Raw genomic sequence first — 19072 nt, 5'->3', positions numbered from 1 at the left:
CGTAGGGCCCGCCTCCAGGGGAGTGGGAAGTCACGAGCGGAGCGTGCTCATTGGTCAGCCTGCTTCCGGGTGTGGCCATGGTGACAGCGGCGGGCAGGTATGGGCCGAGCTCGGTTCCCACGCGAGCAGCGGGCCTCGGGGGCGGTCTCTGCCCTGCGAGCGGGGCCTGTAGCCCGGGAGGGGGTTCCCCTGCCCCCGCTCTGGAGGGTGCCTGGCGGTGGGGGGAGGCCTCCCCCCCCCCCCGCACCGAGGCCAGCACGGGAATGGTGTCCCACATGAGGGGCTGCTCCCAGCGAGGGGCTTCGGGCCTAAAGAACCGTGGTGCGGGAGGGATGTCCCTTTTTTCTCTCGGCTGCCTGCTCGCCCGCAGTTAGGGGCAAGGCAGCGGGGAGACGGGGATGGAGCTGGCTGGTCCCGTCCCCCGGCAGCTTCTCCGGCATCCTGCAGGCTGTCGTGGGGAGCCGCTGCCCCGTAGCGAGCCTGATGCAGGCTGATGTCGGAGATCATCGGGGGGAAGAGCCAAAAAAATGATATCATTTAATATCAGAGAGCAGGGAAGTGAGGAAAGAGGCAGATTGGGACCTCCCTCCCCCCAGTTTTGGGGGGGGCACATCCCCCCCCCGGACTAAGGTGGTACCAGTTGCCCATGCCGCTGGGGAATGGATGTGGATCTGGCCAGATCTGTTGACTTATCGTATTAGAATGAGTTGGGAAAATTAAAGGGACTGACTAACTTGTGTCTTTAGGTGTGACATTTGAAGAGGTTTGGGTTGTAGCCGTGTTGGTCTAAGGACATTTGAAGAGCGTATTTGTGAATTGTGACTGCAGGATCTCAGTGGGGATGGGTTCTTTAGCTACAAAAAGGGAAAACGGGCTACTAGGAATAGACTATTGTGAATAACGGAGTATTCCTAGATTTCATAGACTTTTAGGGTCGGAAGGGACCTCAGTAGATCATCGAGTCCGACCCCCTGCCCTGGGCAGGAAAGAGTGCTGGGGTCAAATGACCCCAGCCAGGTGCTTCTCTACATCAGTGGTTCCCAACCTCTGACAAATTGCACACCACCAATTTAAAATGATGCAACCTTAAGTACCACCAACAAATGTTTCAGTTCAGCCTTAAGTACCAGAAGTAAATTTCTGTCATGGAAAGTAACTATAATAAATCTGTTAATGTGTACCACTGACAGATTGTCTGTGTACCACAGATTGGGACCCCCTGCTCTACATGTAAAGGTCCTAGTCCAGCCTGGATCCCATTGTGTGAGGTGCTGTAAAGTTATTAAGGAAGAGCCACTCCCAATTTTGAAGAACTTCAAGTCGGAACATGTCTTCAGAAAGGAACTTCTTTCTACTGCTAACGTTTGCAAATATCCTACCAAACCAATATCAGCACATGCAGTTGTTTTGCAAGGTGTTGTTTTAAATTTGGAGTTTAATTATGCTGTATCGTAAATCTGGAGGCAACCTGAATTACAGCGTTGCTGGCAACACCTGTACTGCATGCTATGCAAGCTGCTTGCAAACAGCTTCTGCCTCTTCCTCCCTGCCTTTGCATGGTGCTGCTGCAAGGCAAACTGGGTTGACTGTGTAGGCAGTCATTGAAGATAAGTTGGTGGAGAGTTTGAATTGCATGTCCTGGTTTCTCTGCTGGAAACTTCTTACTTCCTGGGCAAGTTATTCCTAGTAATCTACTGCTGTCAGTTCTCATATGCCTCCCACACACTTGCTTTTGGGTGGAGACTGTGTAGGTGAGGCCTGCTTGCATGGTCTCTTTTAGCTCCAGGTCAGGGATGGGTGTACAGGTTCTGGCAAGCAAAATTTGGAAAAAGTTGATGTAGTAGAAACAAAGTTTTGAGGTTATGGATGGGAGAGGTACTGGGATAAGGGCACTGTTAACCTCCAGGTCACCAGGGACATTCTTTCCAAGTCTGTGGTAGTGACCAAAAGTCAGTGCTCGCTGATTGCTGTTCAGTAGCCTAGGTGAAATGAAGTTGCATCTAAGCCAGATCTTTGTTATCAACATTAGCCAATATAATAATGTTAGTTATGGGTGTGGTGTGTGTAGACAGTTCTGTGCCAGAAGAAGTCCTAGTACAGATGCATTAGGAGTGCTTCAGCCTGGCATAGTGTATTTCTGCTCCAGGGGCCAACAGAAGCTATCTGGGCCAAAACACTTGCTTTACTGGTTTAAGCTGTGCTTTCATTAGCCAGGCTCGCTACTCTAGCTGTATTGCAAGCCTCCTTGAATGTGGGTCTTGCCTTTGCTTAGGCTGGGGATATCTGGTCACATTGGACAACTGTGATTTATTTTTCTTGGTCGTCTTAGTCAAGGGACCAAGTACAGAATGAGCTGAAGGGGCTGTACTCATCACATGGTCCTCTGAAGTAAGGAAGGATGGCAAGATGATGTGTAAGGGTGGATGGAAATTGCTCTGCTCGTTTCCATTCAATAACTTGCTATATGACTAGAGAGAAGTTTAATTTCCTGGGCTTTCAAGCCAATTCCTTACACCATTGTTTGGTTGATTAGATATCAACTTCATGAGAGCAGGGAGGGGGGGAAGATCAGAATTGCCTTGATTTCCCTGTAATGTTACAGGTTTTGTTTGAATTCTTTCAGCAAAACACTTTCCTTGAATATTGAATGCTTTGATTTTTCTGTTGTTCTGGTTTATCTGGTGGACTACCCCAGGTACCTCAGCAGGGAGCTGAGGAGGGAGGTTAGAAATCAAGCACAGGCTTAAGTGAGGGCAGATGAAATATTAAGAACAATCTGTCCCATACTCCCAATCTGGTGACCAGGTCAGGTGCTGAAAACACTGGGTTCGTTCTTTTTTTTCCTTTTCCATTTTCCTTCCTTTTCTGTCTGACCTGGACATTATTTTGAGCTTATACGAGGCAATAAGCACAATGCAGCAAAAGTTCCAATTAGAACTCAAGGCTTTGGTCATGTCTGGAAGGTGGGCAGCATGTTCAAGATGAGCTTCAGAAGCCTCAAGTGAATACAACAGACAGCTTAAAAGTAAGAAAATACTTATTTGCTGTGTTATTGGAGGCATACAATGCAACTCATGCCTATCCAGCTGGGTAGAGGGCTTTCTTTTCCATTGTACTGAGGTGCTGCCCTCCGTGGACTTGCTACTGAATTCCACCCCAGAGATCTCAGTGATGCCTGATCCTATTAGGATAGTTTTGGTATCACTTCAGTTCATACAATCCTTTGAAATGAATGCTGTCATGTAAGTGCAAGTTACTGTATTTCAGCAACTTCATAGTTTAGATGAGTTCAGTCACTTTGTTGTTACAGCAGTGTATCTTTTCCTATCAGATTTTGATCTGGTCTTAGAGACTCAATCTGTCATTTTCAGAGGACTCGTACAAGAATTTAGTTATCGCCATCTAAAAATTGCTATTTGTGTTCTATTAGGTCATTGCAATAGTCTAATTGGTGATGCTGGATCCTTCCATACAGTTTCTAAAGTCTTGGTTAGTTTTAGGCTTGATTCAAACTTCTTTCAGAAGTGGTTGGTTCGGGGGGGAAAAAGTGATTATCTGATCTGAAGGCCGCATGCTCCCACACATACACCCACACACACATACTCTCTCTCTCTGTCTTCAGGGAGGAGATAACGCAATCTCTTAAATGTAGCGTACACCAGGTGCAGGTTGCCGCCTCCATTACAGATCTGAATATGAGCATACGCGCAAAACACTCAGCTGGTTCATTTGTTTCATCACTCATGTAAGCTATATAAAGTCCTTCCTAGTAGCTGAGTTTGCCAGCACTGTAAGTTCCTAGTGTGAAAATTCAGCTGATCTCTCGTCACAAAACGTACTTTTTTCTGTATCTTCCCTGTGCGCATATAATCAGAAAGGTTAGTATGACACCCTTCCCTCCCCCCCCTTTTCAAAGGTCACAGAGTGTTTGAGGTTTGTTTTTAGAGGCTGTTCCTGGCACCTTGTGCCCATGCTGGACCGAGAGCGCCTGCTTGGATCCCTGCCATTACCTGATTTAAATCAGTCTGCTCAGTGTCAAAAGACTAGAGGGAGACACCAGCACAAGGAGCCACTGCTGGCAAGGGAGCTCTTTCGAAAAGGTAGGATCTCGTGCTTTCTTCAGACCCAAGGCAGCTGCCAACAAGGTACAGGCTGGTGCTGCTTCTTCATACAACGCTTCCATGGGAAAGGGGGCTTTTCTCTCTCTCTTTTTTTTTTTCCTTTTTAAATGACACCTAGTTTCTGAAAATAGCCTCCCAGTTGCTTCCATTTGTCACTTGCGGGGCAATCTGATTCTAGGTGCTGCGGTTAAAGAATAGGTGTTTGTGAGGGGAGGGTTCTTTTTTTCTCCCTCTTTGTCTCACATTGGCATTTTCTGTCAGCTCCTCAGTACCTGAACTTGTCTCTGCTGCCTTTGTTATCAAGTCTTCTCCGGGCTTGATAACTAGCCCTCTCATGCCATCTGAAGTCATTCCTGACTTAAGGGCTCATCTCTTTTGAAGGGAACATTTTTAATTGGTATGTGTGGATGTGACTTGTTCTATGCTATTTAGCCCTTGAAAAGGCTAAGTACACCGAATTTAGACTTCAAATTCCAGTTATTTATGCTTGTTTACATCCTCTACCACTTTTGCGCTGTCCCCTCTACAAAGTCCTTTTCCCTCCCCGAGACTCTGTGCAGTCAAATGAAATGTTACTGTCCTGTGGGATGGAAGAGGGCATGCTGAAGTTAGGAGCAGTGACTGGTGACAGTTATGAAGGTGTCTTCCCCTCGTCACATCCTCCTGCATTACAAGCTTTGTCACAGGAAAAGGTAGTGGATCTTCAGGTACATCTTGGATGGCCACATCTTGGAACCACAGTTGTGGCATCTCAGACTTTCAGGTTGGAAGCCTGGGGGACATCCAGTATAACTTAAATTAAGCAAAGGGGCCAATATATGGGTCATGGTCTTTTCTCTGCCCAAGGCCTCCTTGGCTATTTTGCCTTAGGACTGCTGAAATGTCAGGTTTTTGATGCTCTGAGTTTCTTCCCCAGCCTTTAAAGTATCCCAGCCCAACATTTTGTGGCTCTAAATAAAGTTCTTGTTGATTCCTGGCCTGTACCTGTCTCTGTCCCCTTCCCCCTGAGGAGCCAGCAATGATTTATTTCGGCCCCTCCACCAGATAATCTTGTAATACAGAAAAATCCGTAGACTGTATTTTTTTTTTTTTTTATTTTTTTTTTACCTTGTGTCAGCAAAGAGACTGTAGTTCAAGTGGAAACTGTCCATGTGAATACAGAACAGCACACCTTGATCCAACTCCCCTGCTTTAATGGAAAGTCCATTCTATGGCTATTTCTTCTAAAGTGGCAGAGCAAACCTTGGATTTTGATTGGGCCTCTGACTCAGCCCCCATGCTGATATGGAGATACCTCAGCATGCCTCTCTGCTGCTTTTGGGACCTTTCCTTCGCAGCATGTTGCTAGTGAGAGATTGCATCCAACCACCGAGGGCTAGGTGAGGCTTCCATTAAAAGCTGAAAGAGCTGATATTTAATAGGAGCTTTGCACACCCACGCGGAGAGAGATTCTTGTTTTTCAGGAACCACAGAATTCGTTCCCATTCAGGAAGTTCTTCTAGCAGGTAGCTAGCAAGAGCCCCCTCTGCTGATCCCATTTAGGTTACAAAGTAGGGTCCACACAGTTCCTGCCACTCTATATATTGACCATGATGCTAGGGTAGGGTTTTCCATTCAAGCTGTCACTAGTCAATGAAAACCTCTCAAGAAATGAAGAAAGTTCCCAGCATGAACCTTCCAGCCCCAGCTGACCTGGAGAGAGTTGCTGCCTCCTAGAGCTCCTGAATGGCAAGCCATCAGGCCATGCACACTGTCTCTCTCCGTTCCTTGGGGCTGCTGGGCAAGTCCTTTAACTGCTTTTAAATTCTGCTGCCATACTTGGTCCCTGGTGATGTTCTTGATTGAATGCAGGACCTTTGCTCTCCCCTAGAAAAATAGACTCTAGAACGACGAATGGAGTTCCCTAACCTGGAGCCACACGTGCCTGGGGCAAACTGTTCTCCAGTACCAAGAGACCCAGGGTGGACTAAGGTAGTGTCTCTGTTGACCGTGGGACCCAAGACCATTGTTCCTCGGGCACGGACGTTTACAGGATGGTTTGTAGTTTTCGCTTCTTATCCATGTTGGGATGGTGCTACCTTTGCTGTCATTGGACTCAAAAATCAGGAGTGGAAAAAAACAGCAAGTCGCAAGAATCTTTCACCAGCCAATGGTCTCATGTGCTTCAGGAGCAGGGGTAGCTGCCGGTCTAGTTATCAGTGTTTCCTTGGGGTTATTTTTTTTTTAATTATTATCCTCTTGAGGTAATAATGTTTGCCAAAGTGCTGCCGTTCCCACTGAACACCAGCACTCCAAATGAGATGCACTTGGTATCTAAGGCAGCAAAGCTTGTGTGAGCCAAAACACCATCTACCCAAAACACCATCTATCAGCGTGCTCTCTCAGTCCTCCTTTTCAGTGTTTGTTTAATGCCTTCCATTTAAAGCTTGTTTGGTGTGGGGACTTTTTGTATTTTAAAGAGATCCTTGTGGATCAAAGTAAAACCTGCAAATTCAGGTGTGACGTGCACGGGCAATTCTTTCTTCTTTGGTTGTCCTGGTGTGCTTGCCAGGTTGTCTTAATCCTTGAAGCTTGCTTCAGCTGGGGCTGGCTTTGTTCTTGGCCTCAGGGTCATAGAATCTCATTCCCAGTCACGAGGCCTTCTTTTTCAGCCCAGTACTTTGATCTCGTTCCTCCCTTCTTTCATCAGGTTTCTCCTTCATGTTTTCTTTCCTCGCCCTCGCTCTGTGGGAGGCAGTTACCTAGGCTCAGCTTCACAAAGATGTTTAGGCACCCATCGAAACCAGTGGCTCCTTTCTAGATTGGAAGTTGCCAATACAGAGTTCTGCCAGTGACTCAATGTGACTGAGGTGGAGACGAGCTCAATTTTCCCAGTTTCTTCATGTCATAGGAAGATATCAGGAGACAACCAGAAATGGTCAGAGGCATGGACAAGCTTCTATCTGGGAAGCTTGGGAACATTTTATGCAGAGAGGAAATGAAAAGGGACACAATGAAGGCTGTAAATGAGCTGGGTATAGAAAAAGTCTAAAAGGCAAAAACTAGATGGTGCTTCATGAATATTAAAGCAACTTAGATGCTGGGCAGGAAACATGATGGCTGATCCTCACTGTCAGGCAATTGAGGGTAAACTTGGACTTTGTTTCGCCGAAGAACTTTGTACGACTGTGCCGCAGGCCATGCTGGGGAGTTGTTCCTGCCCAGCTGTACAGTGTGACGCATAGAGGTGTAGAAGGGTATGGGGGGAGAAGCTCTTGCCCACAGTGATTAACAGGTGGGTTAAAAGGGTATTATTCCCACTTTACATGTGGGGAAACAGGCAAAACAGGTTCAGTAACTTCATCAAAATATCTCCAACTCCAATATTGGCACCTAGGTGAAATGGGCAGCACCTGGCAGCTCCTGTTGAAAACGGTTTATACGTTTAAACAGGAGCTGAAAATCTGACCTGAAGTAACCTGTAAAGTTTAAACCATGCTGGTTCATGTCCACGTCTCCTATTAGTCCAGCCTCAAGTAGCTTCTGGCTTCTCATAAGGACACAGTTTCTCCACTGTGGTTTTAGGAGTGATGCATGCTGTTTGCACTTGTTATATAATCTCTGGCAAGATCTGCTTGGTGGGGGATGCTATACTGTGTGGCCCATCTCATGGGCTACACTGGCAAGGAGGAGACTTAATGAGTCTGTGTCCTGGTCTCTCCCTTTGGGCAGCATCCCGTGTGTATTCAGCCCCAGGTGTCAGTTTGTAATAGCCCTCCAGCTCAGGGGAGTCCTCCAGCACTGACTGGTTTTTGGAGACATCACATCCAGCTGTCGGGTAAAAGTAGTTGCAGCCCGGGGCTGAAGAGATGGGGTAAAAGTTGTCAGGCTCTCCCAGCAATATGGAGTTACTCCAGATTGGTGCTCTGAGTTCCCTTGCTGATCCCTGCCCGGCTCATGAGCCTGCCCTTCTACGTTCAAGGTGGATATTAACTGTAAAATAAGATACATGATCAGGCCTTAGCAGGAAATGCACTTTAGAGCTGAAACTGCAGGAAGAGGGAGAGATCCTGGAGTCTGGCTCTACCTGTTGTCTGACCGAAAATAACTTCTGGATTCCAGTGGATGATTTTTTTAAAAAAGTTCTCATCTCATTGTGATACCAAACAGCAAAAAAAATCGGGGCTCAGGGTGGGAAGTTTGTCAACCTTTGCCTTTATCAGAGGTATTGCTTACGCTGTGGGGATGCAGTGACCTGTACCATAACTTACTCGCATCAAGGCAATGGCTTAGCTAGTAAATTAGGTACGTGTGTTTCAAAACCATATCTTTTCCTGAGTTAGGCCAGGTTTTTCTAGATACCAATGGTTTGGGTTTCATTTGCAAGCTGGAGTTTGGTCTGTTCAAACGTAGGCTACTAAGAAAATGTATAAAAATAAACTAATTACTAGAGGCAGACTTGAAGGCTCCTTGATGATCAGACCCCTGGCTTGTGGAATCAGATTACCTGTTTCTGACAGGCACTGCTGTTTTAGCAGGAGATGTAAAAATTTCCAATAGTTAACAAATCACCTGCTTGAAGGGAATGTTTCTTGTGAAGCTCCAGATCTGTCTCTGCCATTTTCATATGGTGGTGATAGATCCCACAGAAAAGTCTCAGATGTTTGTATAGCATCACAGGCATGCGGAGAAGCTTCCTGGGCCAAAGGACCCTTTTGTCTAACTGTGGTGCACAAGAAAACATCTGATAAGGTAGAAAGGGGGATGTTGGAAATGGTGTCTCAGGCTATTTTGTAGCCAAGTACCTTTAAAATATCTGAGACCATGTCCTGTTGTGACACTCAACTTAGCCTTTTGGTTTTTAGCATGGATATTTGTGATTGTACCACTTGGAGGGTCTACCTGCAGGAGCTGGATGTTCCCTTAAAGATGCACACTTGAGGGGCTGGGATGGCAGGGAGAGGGGACAGATATGCTTCCAAATCTGCTCAGACATCCTAACAAGAAAGAGGCTCAGTGACCGCCTAGATTTCTAGCCTGTGTAATGCTCTGCTTGTTTTAACTGTGCGGCTCTAGGAGGAACATTCAGAAAGCGAAGCTCATGGATTTCACCAGCACTGTCATCATCCCACTGCTTATTGGCAGTGTGGGTATCTTTGGCCTCTTCAGGCTGCTGCAGCGCATGCGAATGCGAGCCTATCTGCAGGACGCGGTGGTGGTGATCACAGGGGCTACGTCTGGCCTGGGGAAAGGTGAGTCTTGCCTGTCCTGCTGGAAAGGTTAGGATACCAGATCATTTGGAAAGCCCTGCCTGCTGGTGCTCTGTTCCCATCTTCTCTTGTACTTCCAGTTGTCTTACCCTCTTTTGCAGTGTGCGTCTATCCCACCTAAAGGGCCTGATGCCACAAGTACTCCACCTTCCCTTGACACAAAGCCCTGTTCAGACAGTCCGCATCAGTTGCAAGAGCCAGGAACTTTGTGTGCACGTGACACATGAGGCATTTTAACTGCTATCAAGACTAACTCAGTAGTTTTTTGTGAGGGGGAGGTTATGCATTTGCTTAGATGTGCTCCTTCATCCTTCCCAGAAAGCCCTTGACTTCTTGAGAATACAGCATCCTTTCTGATGGCTTGTGATTTTCCCCCATCAGGGCATATGGGCAGCTTGTGCATGTACTCTTGTGTGAAGAGCTGTCTTAGAAAAACACCAACCTCACTAGCTGCATGGTCAGAATAATTTGAATGCCCACCTCCTTGGCCAGTTAGAACCGAAGAGCAAGAAGTAGCTGGTGGGTGTAATGTTTCATGTTTAGAAGACTGACAGACCTGGTGTCCGAGGAGAGACCTTCACAGGCTGAGCATGCGCGTTGCAGCTGAAATGCCATATGTCCTTAGGCATCTTTTCCCTGCTATTTTGCTTTTCAGCTTATAAAGAGAAAAGGGTCCCCCAAGTCCAGAGTACTTCATCTCCTATTTAAATGTGAGGTCTTGTGTCCCCTTTCAGCTCCACTGCAAGAACAGCCCATGCAGAGGTTATCTCCTTTTGAGTTTTTTTTTCTCTTTCAAGGCTATATTACAAGCACTGACACTTGCCTACATGCTGGCCCGCACTCTGTGATATCACGCTGTAGTCCCCTGTGGTACAGGCCTCAACTCATTAGGTCACGCTCAGAGGGTGCAGAAGAATGTGAAGCCATGCTGAAGCATAAGAAACCTGCTAGGGATAAACTGTTCTGAACAGAGGCGTAACGGAGCAGCTCTTGTGTCCTAGACAGTGGTGACTGCTGGGGGCAGTAGTGCAAATAGCCAACAACTGCTACGACTGTTATTTTTATGCTTCCCAAGAGTTACATTACTGGCCCTGAGAGGGAAGGAAAACCGTTAACTTGAAGTTAAGACCTTGACTTAAGGGCTGGGATAATTGTAGCTAGATGGAAAGGAGCCGCAAACTTTAGGGCAGGGCAAGGGCTGAATAAAGTGTCCTTGAGAGTACAGATCTACTAGCTAGTCATGATTGCCCAGCCCCTTTCCTCAAGGCCCAGGCTAATGCAAATGCCTCAGGAAGCCTGTGTGTATTTGTTTTGGGCCTTCCCACCTCCCCTACACCCTTTCTGTCACTGAAGGATATCTTGTTTCTTGGTATGTTGAAATACTGTACTTTTAACAAGAGCCTAGAAAAGCTTTGCAAGGTGATTCTTTCCATAGGAGTAGCACTTAAGTGCCTTTCCCATGGTGCTCCATACTATATACACACAAGAAGAAAAATGGTCCTCATTAAATATAAATGTGTCCTTTGCCCAAGGTTCTCAAACTAGGTGGTCACAAATGCATGGGAGGAGCAAGATGATCATGGTTGAAACAGGAATCATGCCAGCTGCCTGCTATAGCTTCTCTCTTATGCTAAGTCTTCTCTGGTGGGACTAACACCATTGGGCAGTGTCGAAAATGGATAATTAAGATGCATCTTCATTGTGCCATATATTTAATAGAAATGGTATCTTGCTCTAGTCTGAAAGGGTTTAATGGCACTGATTGAGAGATGGCTTGGTCTCTTGTAACTAGCATAGCTATCCTGAACTTGTCAGTGGGCTCTTTACAGCAGACCTCCAGGTATAAAATGCATCTGAAATCCACACTTGACATTAAAACATCTGCTTTTCTCTTCTGTTCTCTCCCTCCCAAAGAGTGTGCCAAGGCTTTCCACATAGCTGGCTCCAAGCTCGTGCTCTGTGGCAGAAACAGTGAGAGACTCCAGGACTTGGTGCGGGAACTTTCTGCCATGACCAACCACCCAAAGAACGTAAGCATGCAGGGAAGAACAGGCTGCTGGTATTCAGGTCTTCTGGCTACAGGAAATGTAGAGCTGCTGTGGCCTTTGTGGGGTGCTGAGTAATGAGAGGGACACAGCTCTGCTGGTACCAGCATTTAGTTGCCTCGCTGGGAGCACGTTACACTAATGTGTCCTGTCTTGCTGGAAGTGAACTTGAGTGGCCTGGGACTGCTCACAGAAACATACACGTGAGGAAGGGCTGACAGAATTACAGTTATTTTAGCCTGGGGAAGAGAAAATTGAAGGGGATTTGATAAATCTTCAAATAACTGAAGGGTGATTATAAAGAGGATGGAGTTGGGCTTTTTGTCTGTAGCTGTAGGGGACAGGACTAGGAGGTGGAGCCTCAAGATACATCAGGGAACGTTTAGGCTGGAGATTAGGAGGAACTTTCTGACAAGAGTGGAACAGATTACATGGAGGAGCTGTGGGATCTCCATCCTTGGAAATTTTCAGAAGCAAGTTAGACACTGGACTGGGATGGTTTAATTGGGGATGATCCTATCTTGAGCAGGGGGCTGGACTAGATGACCTTGTGAGGTCCCTTCCATCCCTACTTTCCTGTGGTCCTGTGAAGGGTGCAGGGCCCCACACCTCCCACATGTCTAGTTGGGCAGAGCAACATCTTTGGCTCTAATTTGGGTTGGAATCCTTACCTCTGAAGCTTGTTGAACAGAAGGGTATAGTGACAGGTGAAGTCGGGGCAGGCCCAATCTCCCTGCAGCTGCCTGGATTAGGATTTGCTGAGCACATCTCCCATTTCTTCCTGTAATAAAACATCAGCAAATTCAGCAAGCAAGATCCTCCTCAAGGTGTTGGGAGCAGCCTGAGGGAGAAGTACATGGCACAGTGCCAGCCCCGCTGTGCTGCAGTTACTAGTTGACACAGCTGAGAGCAGCATAAGGGAGGTGTGAAGATGGTTTAAAGCAGCCTTGCAATCTCCTCCACCCTGACTCTGCACGAAGTGCAGAGATGGAGCAAAATGGAGTTGATGCCCTAAGCTGTATCATTACCTCCCCTTCTACCCACAGACCCACCTTGAAGGAGCGAGCAGGATGTAATGAGGAGAGGGGGAGAGTTTGGTGTCTTCACCCTCTGTCGGTACTTCCAGGTTGCTGAGGCTAAACTAGCAACACGGGAATCTGGAGCTGTGCTCTTAGGCCAGAAGATAGTACCAGTCCTCTTTTCCTGTCGAGTAGCTCTGTGTCTCTGCTTCTTCCATGCAGGCTTTTCTAATACTGATATAGCTAGATGGCCCTGAATTTCTAGGTGAATTGGAGCACCTTGATAAAGGTCCAGTCATTTATTACTAAAGAAGAGTCTGTTTATGCTGTATAGAAGCTCCTTCACTTTGGAGTCTGTGCTGAGAAGACTTTGCTGTGTATAACTGTTTCTCAGGGTGAATCCCAGAATGTGTGCATTTAGCATTACTGATTCAGCGTCTCAAATCCCCAGTAGTTGGACAATACGATTGTTTACAGGGTGTGGGTGAAAAGGGAGAATGGACTTTCCTTGACAGGCTCCTATGGGATGGCTCCTTATGGGGCATTAAAGGCATGAGAATTTAATGCAGGAATGACCACACGTTGCACAGAGGTGGCCGAAGGAGGACCAGAGAGACTTACAAAGGGGCCAGTGGCAGTCCTTTCTGTGCTTTTGGAGGGGTGACAAGAGGTGGACACCATCCTGTTCAAATCTATACAAAGCACTGCATGCTGGGAAGGCCTGTGGAGGAAGATGGAGCATTGCATGTCGGTGCCTTTAGGTTCTTCTAACCACACCAAAGGAAATAAGCTTTTAGTCTGATGCATGTGGAGAGCCTTTGGGTGCTCCTTTCTGCGCTGTCAACATAGAGGAGTAGATCTCCGCCTTCCCTCCAAGAAGTAGGAGTGTGTGGGCAGAACAGCCAGCAGCCCGTCTGCTAACTTGTCATCTGTTCACAGGTGCACAAACCTTACACTGTGGTCTTTGACCTGGCTGACACTAACACCGTTTTAAATGCTGCTGAAGAGATTTTGAAGCATCTGGGTCACGTGGACATACTGATCAACAATGCGGGCATCAGTTACCGAGGCACGATCCTGGACACGGGGGTGGACGTGGACAAAAAAGTGATGGAAACCAACTACTTTGGGCCTGTTGCGTTCACAAAAGGTACCTATGACCTGACTCCCCTTTCCCTCTTATGCGTTCAAGCATGGCTGGCCTGCTTCTTCCATCTGGGACTACCTGCTCCCACATCCCTGCCCTTGCAGCTGCAGCAGCTCCTTCCCCGTTTCCCTCCACTTTATCTTACCACCCTCATTTCAACAATGTTGGGATTTTTTTTTTAGAAGTGAGCCCTCTCCCCATTCCCTGACTCAGCTGCTTTTACTCCCCCTTGCCTACACTGCTCTTTTGTGTAACCCTGCTGTTTGTGTAGCCCTGGTTTATAGCCCTTTTTGTCTGTCTGCAGTTTGGAAGCTTCCACACAGACAGCAAAGCAGGGATTCATCTGGGAAACAGTGACCTGAGATGAGCTTGGAAATACTGAACAGTGAACAAAAGCCCCTTTATTGCCCTCAGAAGGGTTGTGCTCTGCCAGGCCACAGAATTTGAAACAGGCAGACACCTCTTCTAGCACCTCTCTCTCTCTGCAATGATTTGCTTCCCTCTCTCTCTTTCTCTCTCTGTGATGATTTGCTTCCCTTTCCCTTGTAAATGCTATCATCCTCTTTATCTCAAAACCCTCCGCTCATCTTGAGTTTGCAGAATAGCTCCAGGTGGAGGTTGCCTGCTCCCTTACAGCTCAAGCAGACCTGGAGGAGCAGGAATCCTCAATGCGCAAGATGCTCCTTCAGGCTTGTTGGCACAAAGGGCTTCTGGCATCAGCAGTCAGGAAGGAGCTTCAGTGCAAAATTCCCTTTGCCTCACTCCTAAATTGGCTCAGCAAACCTGAGGTGACCCCATGTTTCTCAGTACCACTGCTCTCCTAGACACTCATTCTTGACTGCAGTAATAGCCCTACTGTGCTTCTGAACAAGTCTTTTCTGTCTCTTTCTCCAGCACTTCTACCCTCCATGATCAAAAGAAGACAAGGCCACATTGTGGCAATCAGCAGTGTTCAAGGCAAAATAAGCATTCCTTTCAGATCAGCATGTAAGTACCTCTGCAGAGGATGGCGAGCAGGAATCTGGGCACTCGACTTAGTACTTGGATACTGCTTCTACACGCTGCATCCTTGGGGCTGGTAGTATGCATGGAATACCAGGGCTTTGCAACATTCTTGGTGTGGTCACAAACTGCTGACACTGGTGAGAAGTGTTCCAGGGAGCAGAGACACCATCATAGGTCTTAAAACCTTAACTCTGAATCTTAACTCTAGTTTAAAATTCTCCTTCCTTATCCTGTCCCCAACCTGGGATTCTAATATGAAAGCTGCTGGGCATCTCTGTCTTGGCATAAGCCATACAATCTTGTGTGACCGTTAGGAAGTTATTGTTGTCTAATACCATGACTTTATTGCGTCGTATCCTGGCAGTACTGTCAAGCTGAAGTTTGTCGTCTTGTTTCATAAAGGCCACTGTAAGCGGCACAGCTCCTTAGCAAAAGCATATGCAAACAGATGAGGCCTTCACCCAAAGAGCTTGGAGAGCAGATCAGATCCTAGATAGAACATCTCTTCTTTTACAGGGAGGAGCTGCATTGCTTATTGAAAGGCTATCCAACTTTGCAGCTGGACATGCAGCACCAGCGTGTACCCTCACCTCCCTTTGGGTCCTGCTCCACTGTGCAGCAGTGGGAGAGGTGGCTGCAGGGACCTGTGGCCCACATGTTAACTGCTCATGGGCTGTGAGTTGGACAGCCCTGGGTTATAACATGATCTGCACCAGTAAGATATGAAGCCAGTATCCCAGCCAGTTTCCAACTTGGTTGATTTGTGTTTTCCTTTCTAAACTGCCTTTATTGTCCCTTAATGCTGCTGCTCCCTTCTTTTAAAAGGCACCATGGTGTTGCCATGTGCAAGTAAATGGCTCCTGTGCTTCAGCTGAGAAACAGTTGCATGTCGCTGCTGAGCAACTGTGGGAGAAAAGCCCTGCTCTTACTGCACAGCTCAGGTTTGTTTTGCAGATGCAGCCTCTAAGCACGCCACGCAGGCCTTTTTCGATTGTCTACGAGCAGAGGTGGAGCAGTTTGAAATCGATGTGACTGTTGTGAGCCCTGGCTACATCCAGACTAATCTCTCTCTCAATGCCATCACAGCAGATGGATCTCAGTACGGAGGTGAGGCTTGGCCACCAGTGTCCACTAGGAAAAGTGATCCTGTGTTCTGTATAACAGGTGAAAGGGCTAAACCCCTCTGCCTGCAACAAGTCTCTGTGTCGTGGACAGGAGTGATTTGTATTGGCAGAGTCCTACAAATAGGTTGTAGTTGGCCGGAGGAGCAGGAAAAGACCCCAAAGATATTAGATACTGTTAAAGAGGGTGTCTCTGTCAGCCCTAGCACACAACCAGAGCCATTTTATACAGAGCAAAGTTATTAGTTGAGGGTTAAGCAGGGTTTCACCCAGTACACAAGAGTTGACATTCTTTACTAGTCACTTAAGTAGCACTCCATCTCTGTCTGAAAGCTTCACTAATGTTCCTTATACCAGTGTGGGTTATAAAAGATGCTGCCTTTTGAGTGGAGAGTTGGAAATCAGCTTGCACTGTAATCTGCAGCTTTTGTTGAGCTGCGGGCTATAGGGAGACAGTACCTCTGTCTCCCTCCCATCAGACAGTCAGCTGGAAGTTAAGCTCAGCTAGTGAGCAAAACGCACGAGAACATACCTGTATTCAAATGCCTCGTGGACTGTGGCTCCATAGTTGGAGCAACAGCCTGGGAGTCAGAAAGACACCGTCTCCTGATCCCAGCTTAGCTACAGAATCCTGCTGAATGTGTGCCCCATTGAAGCCAGCTGTGAATGATTGGTCTTAAAGCAAGGCACTTGCTGACAGCCGCAGGCTGAGCTTTCCTGGGGAACCAGCACTTAGGAAACTAGTGTTTACCTGCTGTCATCCATGCTCATCAGCTTTTTGCTTTTGCAGTGATGGACAAGAACACCCTGGAGGGCCAAACGGCTTCAGAGGTGGCTCAAGTGGTTCTTTATGCAGTGGGACAGAAGAAGAAGGAAGTGCTAGTTGCTGGTTTAATGCCCTCTCTGGCTGTCTACCTGCGAACGCTCGTCCCCAAGCTCTTCTTCACTTTTATGGCATCTAGGGCAAGAAAGGAAAGGAAAGCAAAGGCCTCGTAGAGCTCAGCTTACTCATGCAGCAACTGTAGGCAAAAGAAGCCAACCCCTGTGACTTGGCGCACACATCTGTGGAGGAGCTCAGCAGGAAGCAGATTCTTACAGTTGCTGCAACTTGCCATCTCATGGAGCAGTGGTAGCACCAACACACATGCCACAAGGGGCCCCTGCTGCCAGAGACCATTGATTTTAGCCAAAACTCACTGTTCAAGGCAGCTCTTCAACCAGTAACTCTAAGTGCTGAGTCCTAGCGGGCAAGGATGCTGACCAGATGCAAAGGGCTAGATGGCTGAGCAGACCATTCCTGCACCTTCCCATTTCGTTCTGCATTAGCCATTTAAAGAAGCTCTAGGAAGAAGTCTTCAGTACACTATCCAGCTTAATGCACGCAGGCACAGCACAGGCACTGACTGCATAGCTATGGAGGACAGCAGCAGCAAAGAGAGGCCACTGACTGTAAAGCCCTCTGACATCAGTGGTGCCTGGCTCAACTGTGTGCCTTGAACAAGGTATATGTCACAGTCCTTTTAGGTGCCAGGCAGCATGCCTTGTGGTCAGCAGGGGAGAGGACCTGTACATGCAAGCAATGGATGCTAGTGGAGAGACCACCTTTGTCCTTACCTGGGATCTACTGCCACCAAATATGCAGTGTGGAAACGGCATTCTGGTGGTACATCTGCAGGGGGGACAGCACCACCAACTACCTCTTTTCCCCTGTGTTTATGGACACTTCTCCCTTTCCAACACAGGAAGGGGAGAGGACTCTTACACCTGGTCTCTGCCCCTGCAACCCACTCCCTGCCTCCCCAAATCAACCGCTGGGTAGTAGCAAGGGCAGTCTCTATCTTATGCTGAGTGAAAAGGGTCAGTCCATTCAGGATCTACCACTGGACAGCGGACAGGACAAGGAGCTGCCTTATCCTTTGGCTTCCTCATAAATAAAACTGATTACAGAAACCAAGGCCAGTGCATCCCATCTTAGTCTCTGCTCTCAGCTGCTGAATGGGGCTCCCTGCTAGAATATCAGGTGTCCATCCTGCCCCCTCCCAGCTGCCTACCCCTACTCCCTCTAGACTCTGCCATGTGTGTAGGTCCTGCCTATGAGCGTGCATCTAAAACAAATAAAACTCAGAGGGGTTTGAAGCAAAATGCTGTCTTTGTCATGCTGCTTGTCTCAGCTATGGCAGGGAAAGCTTATAGGCAGAGCTGCCCCTCTGCTCTCAGCAGGTGCTTCCCTGGGGCAGTTGCAGTATCATACACCTGCATCCCTACCCTGGAGAATCTCTCTGGGAATAATAGCCACAGGCAGCCTTTAAACTGGCAGGAGGTTAAGGGATGGGAGAGCGTTCTGGAGGATTCCTCTAGGGAAAATCTCAAGGTTCCTGGTTGGGTTACGTTCCTGTAAACATGAGGCATTACTTCGCACTGTCGTCCTTCACACTTCCCTCCTTCCTGGACCATTTGTGCCTCCCCACAATTGTACATATTTCTAGTGATGTGGGCACACTGTTTCATTTAACCTCCTTAAAGTGCTGGTTGAGCGCAGGTCTCTACTCGACCGTTTCCTGTGGTGCCTGGCCCTGCATTAAACACAATCATTCTGAATTGCTTCTGCAGGGGTTGTATAAGGCTGGGTAGAAACACAGTTCATCACAGCTGCAGGAGGGGAGCAGTCTTGAGTTCCAGAATTGTACGACAGAAGGAAGGCAAAGCTAATGCAATTACAGAATAGTCAAAACATACCTCTCCCCTTTCTTTCGATAGCAAAGACTACCTGATGCAGCCCACAGAGCTCATCTGCCACAAGAAGGTGGCAGTACGGGTTGAACTAATTTTGGAAAGGAGGTTTGCAGGAGACAGTCCCTGGGGAACCTGTGCCACGTAGGCCGAGAGCAGCCTTCCCCTCGATAAGTGGCTGAGTGGCAGTACTAGGATGTCCTAAAAAAGAGTGCTGCTGGGATGCAGCAGAGAGCGGTGGTTGCTTGGCGTTCCACTGTGCAGCTGATGGAACGTACTTCACTTCTATCCAGCTTCCTTTGTCTGAATCAGTGGAGTCCAAACCCCAATCCTCACTTACTGAACGGGTGATTCTCCAGAAGGGTAGAAACGGCCAGATGGAGTCTCAGCCTTTATGAGAATGTTACATACCAGTATCCTTCCCACTGGCCCGACTTCCATGTCTAGTGTTGATCATCTCATGACAGGGGCCAACAGAATTACCCTCTGTCCAAGTCAGAGTAACTATCAGTTTCTAGAAAATTCACCCCAGCTGCCAGGATGCTGCTACCCTTAGGCTTAATAGGCTGGGAACTGACTCAGCACAGAGGTAGCTCCCAGCAGCACCTCCCTGCATGTGTATTGTCACGTCTCCA

General features: G+C 47.7%; 1 protein-coding gene and 1 long non-coding RNA gene across 9 annotated transcripts; one reads left to right on the top strand and one right to left on the bottom strand.

Moving 5' to 3' along the window:
- Positions 1-5: 5 nt before the first annotated feature.
- Positions 6-17849, top strand: DHRS7B (dehydrogenase/reductase 7B). 8 transcript variants are annotated; one of them, XM_019494725.2, is made up of 10 exons: positions 81-97; positions 1209-3025; positions 3946-4100; positions 5992-6157; positions 9177-9352; positions 11285-11400; positions 13374-13584; positions 14476-14568; positions 15541-15693; positions 16498-17849. In XM_019494725.2, exons 4-10 carry the CDS (start codon positions 6015-6017, stop codon positions 16701-16703), a joined length of 1098 nt encoding a protein of 365 aa, XP_019350270.2. In that variant the 5' UTR covers positions 81-97; positions 1209-3025; positions 3946-4100; positions 5992-6014; the 3' UTR covers positions 16704-17849. The 8 variants fall into 8 exon arrangements, with proteins under 8 accessions (XP_014459809.2, XP_019350270.2, XP_019350271.2 ...); XM_019494726.2 differs by lacking the exon at positions 81-97 and having other exon boundaries at positions 633-3025; XM_059716858.1 differs by lacking the exons at positions 81-97; positions 5992-6157 and having other exon boundaries at positions 633-3025.
- Positions 7602-12246, bottom strand: LOC132244676 (uncharacterized). Its single transcript, XR_009456391.1, has 2 exons — positions 12087-12246; positions 7602-8093 (listed from the first exon to the last, which is right to left on the bottom strand). It is a non-coding gene; the product is annotated as an uncharacterized LOC132244676 (long non-coding RNA).
- Positions 17850-19072: the final 1223 nt, after the last annotated feature.

The sequence above is a fragment of the Alligator mississippiensis genome, chromosome 13, assembly GCF_030867095.1.
Source record: "Alligator mississippiensis isolate rAllMis1 chromosome 13, rAllMis1, whole genome shotgun sequence".
Taxonomy (NCBI): Eukaryota; Metazoa; Chordata; order Crocodylia; family Alligatoridae; genus Alligator; species Alligator mississippiensis.
This window is presented reverse-complemented; position numbering and strand designations above follow the sequence as displayed.

Excerpts from the sequence above, each read along its gene's own strand:
- DHRS7B (XM_019494725.2), top strand. The coding sequence starts at position 6,015 with ATGGAGTTCCCTAACCTGGAGCCACACGTGCCTGGGGCAAACTGTTCT. Across the intron at positions 9,353-11,284 it reads TACGTCTGGCCTGGGGAAAG|AGTGTGCCAAGGCTTTCCAC; the intron begins GTGAGTCTTGCC and ends TCCCTCCCAAAG. Across the intron at positions 13,585-14,475 it reads GCCTGTTGCGTTCACAAAAG|CACTTCTACCCTCCATGATC; the intron begins GTACCTATGACC and ends CTCTTTCTCCAG.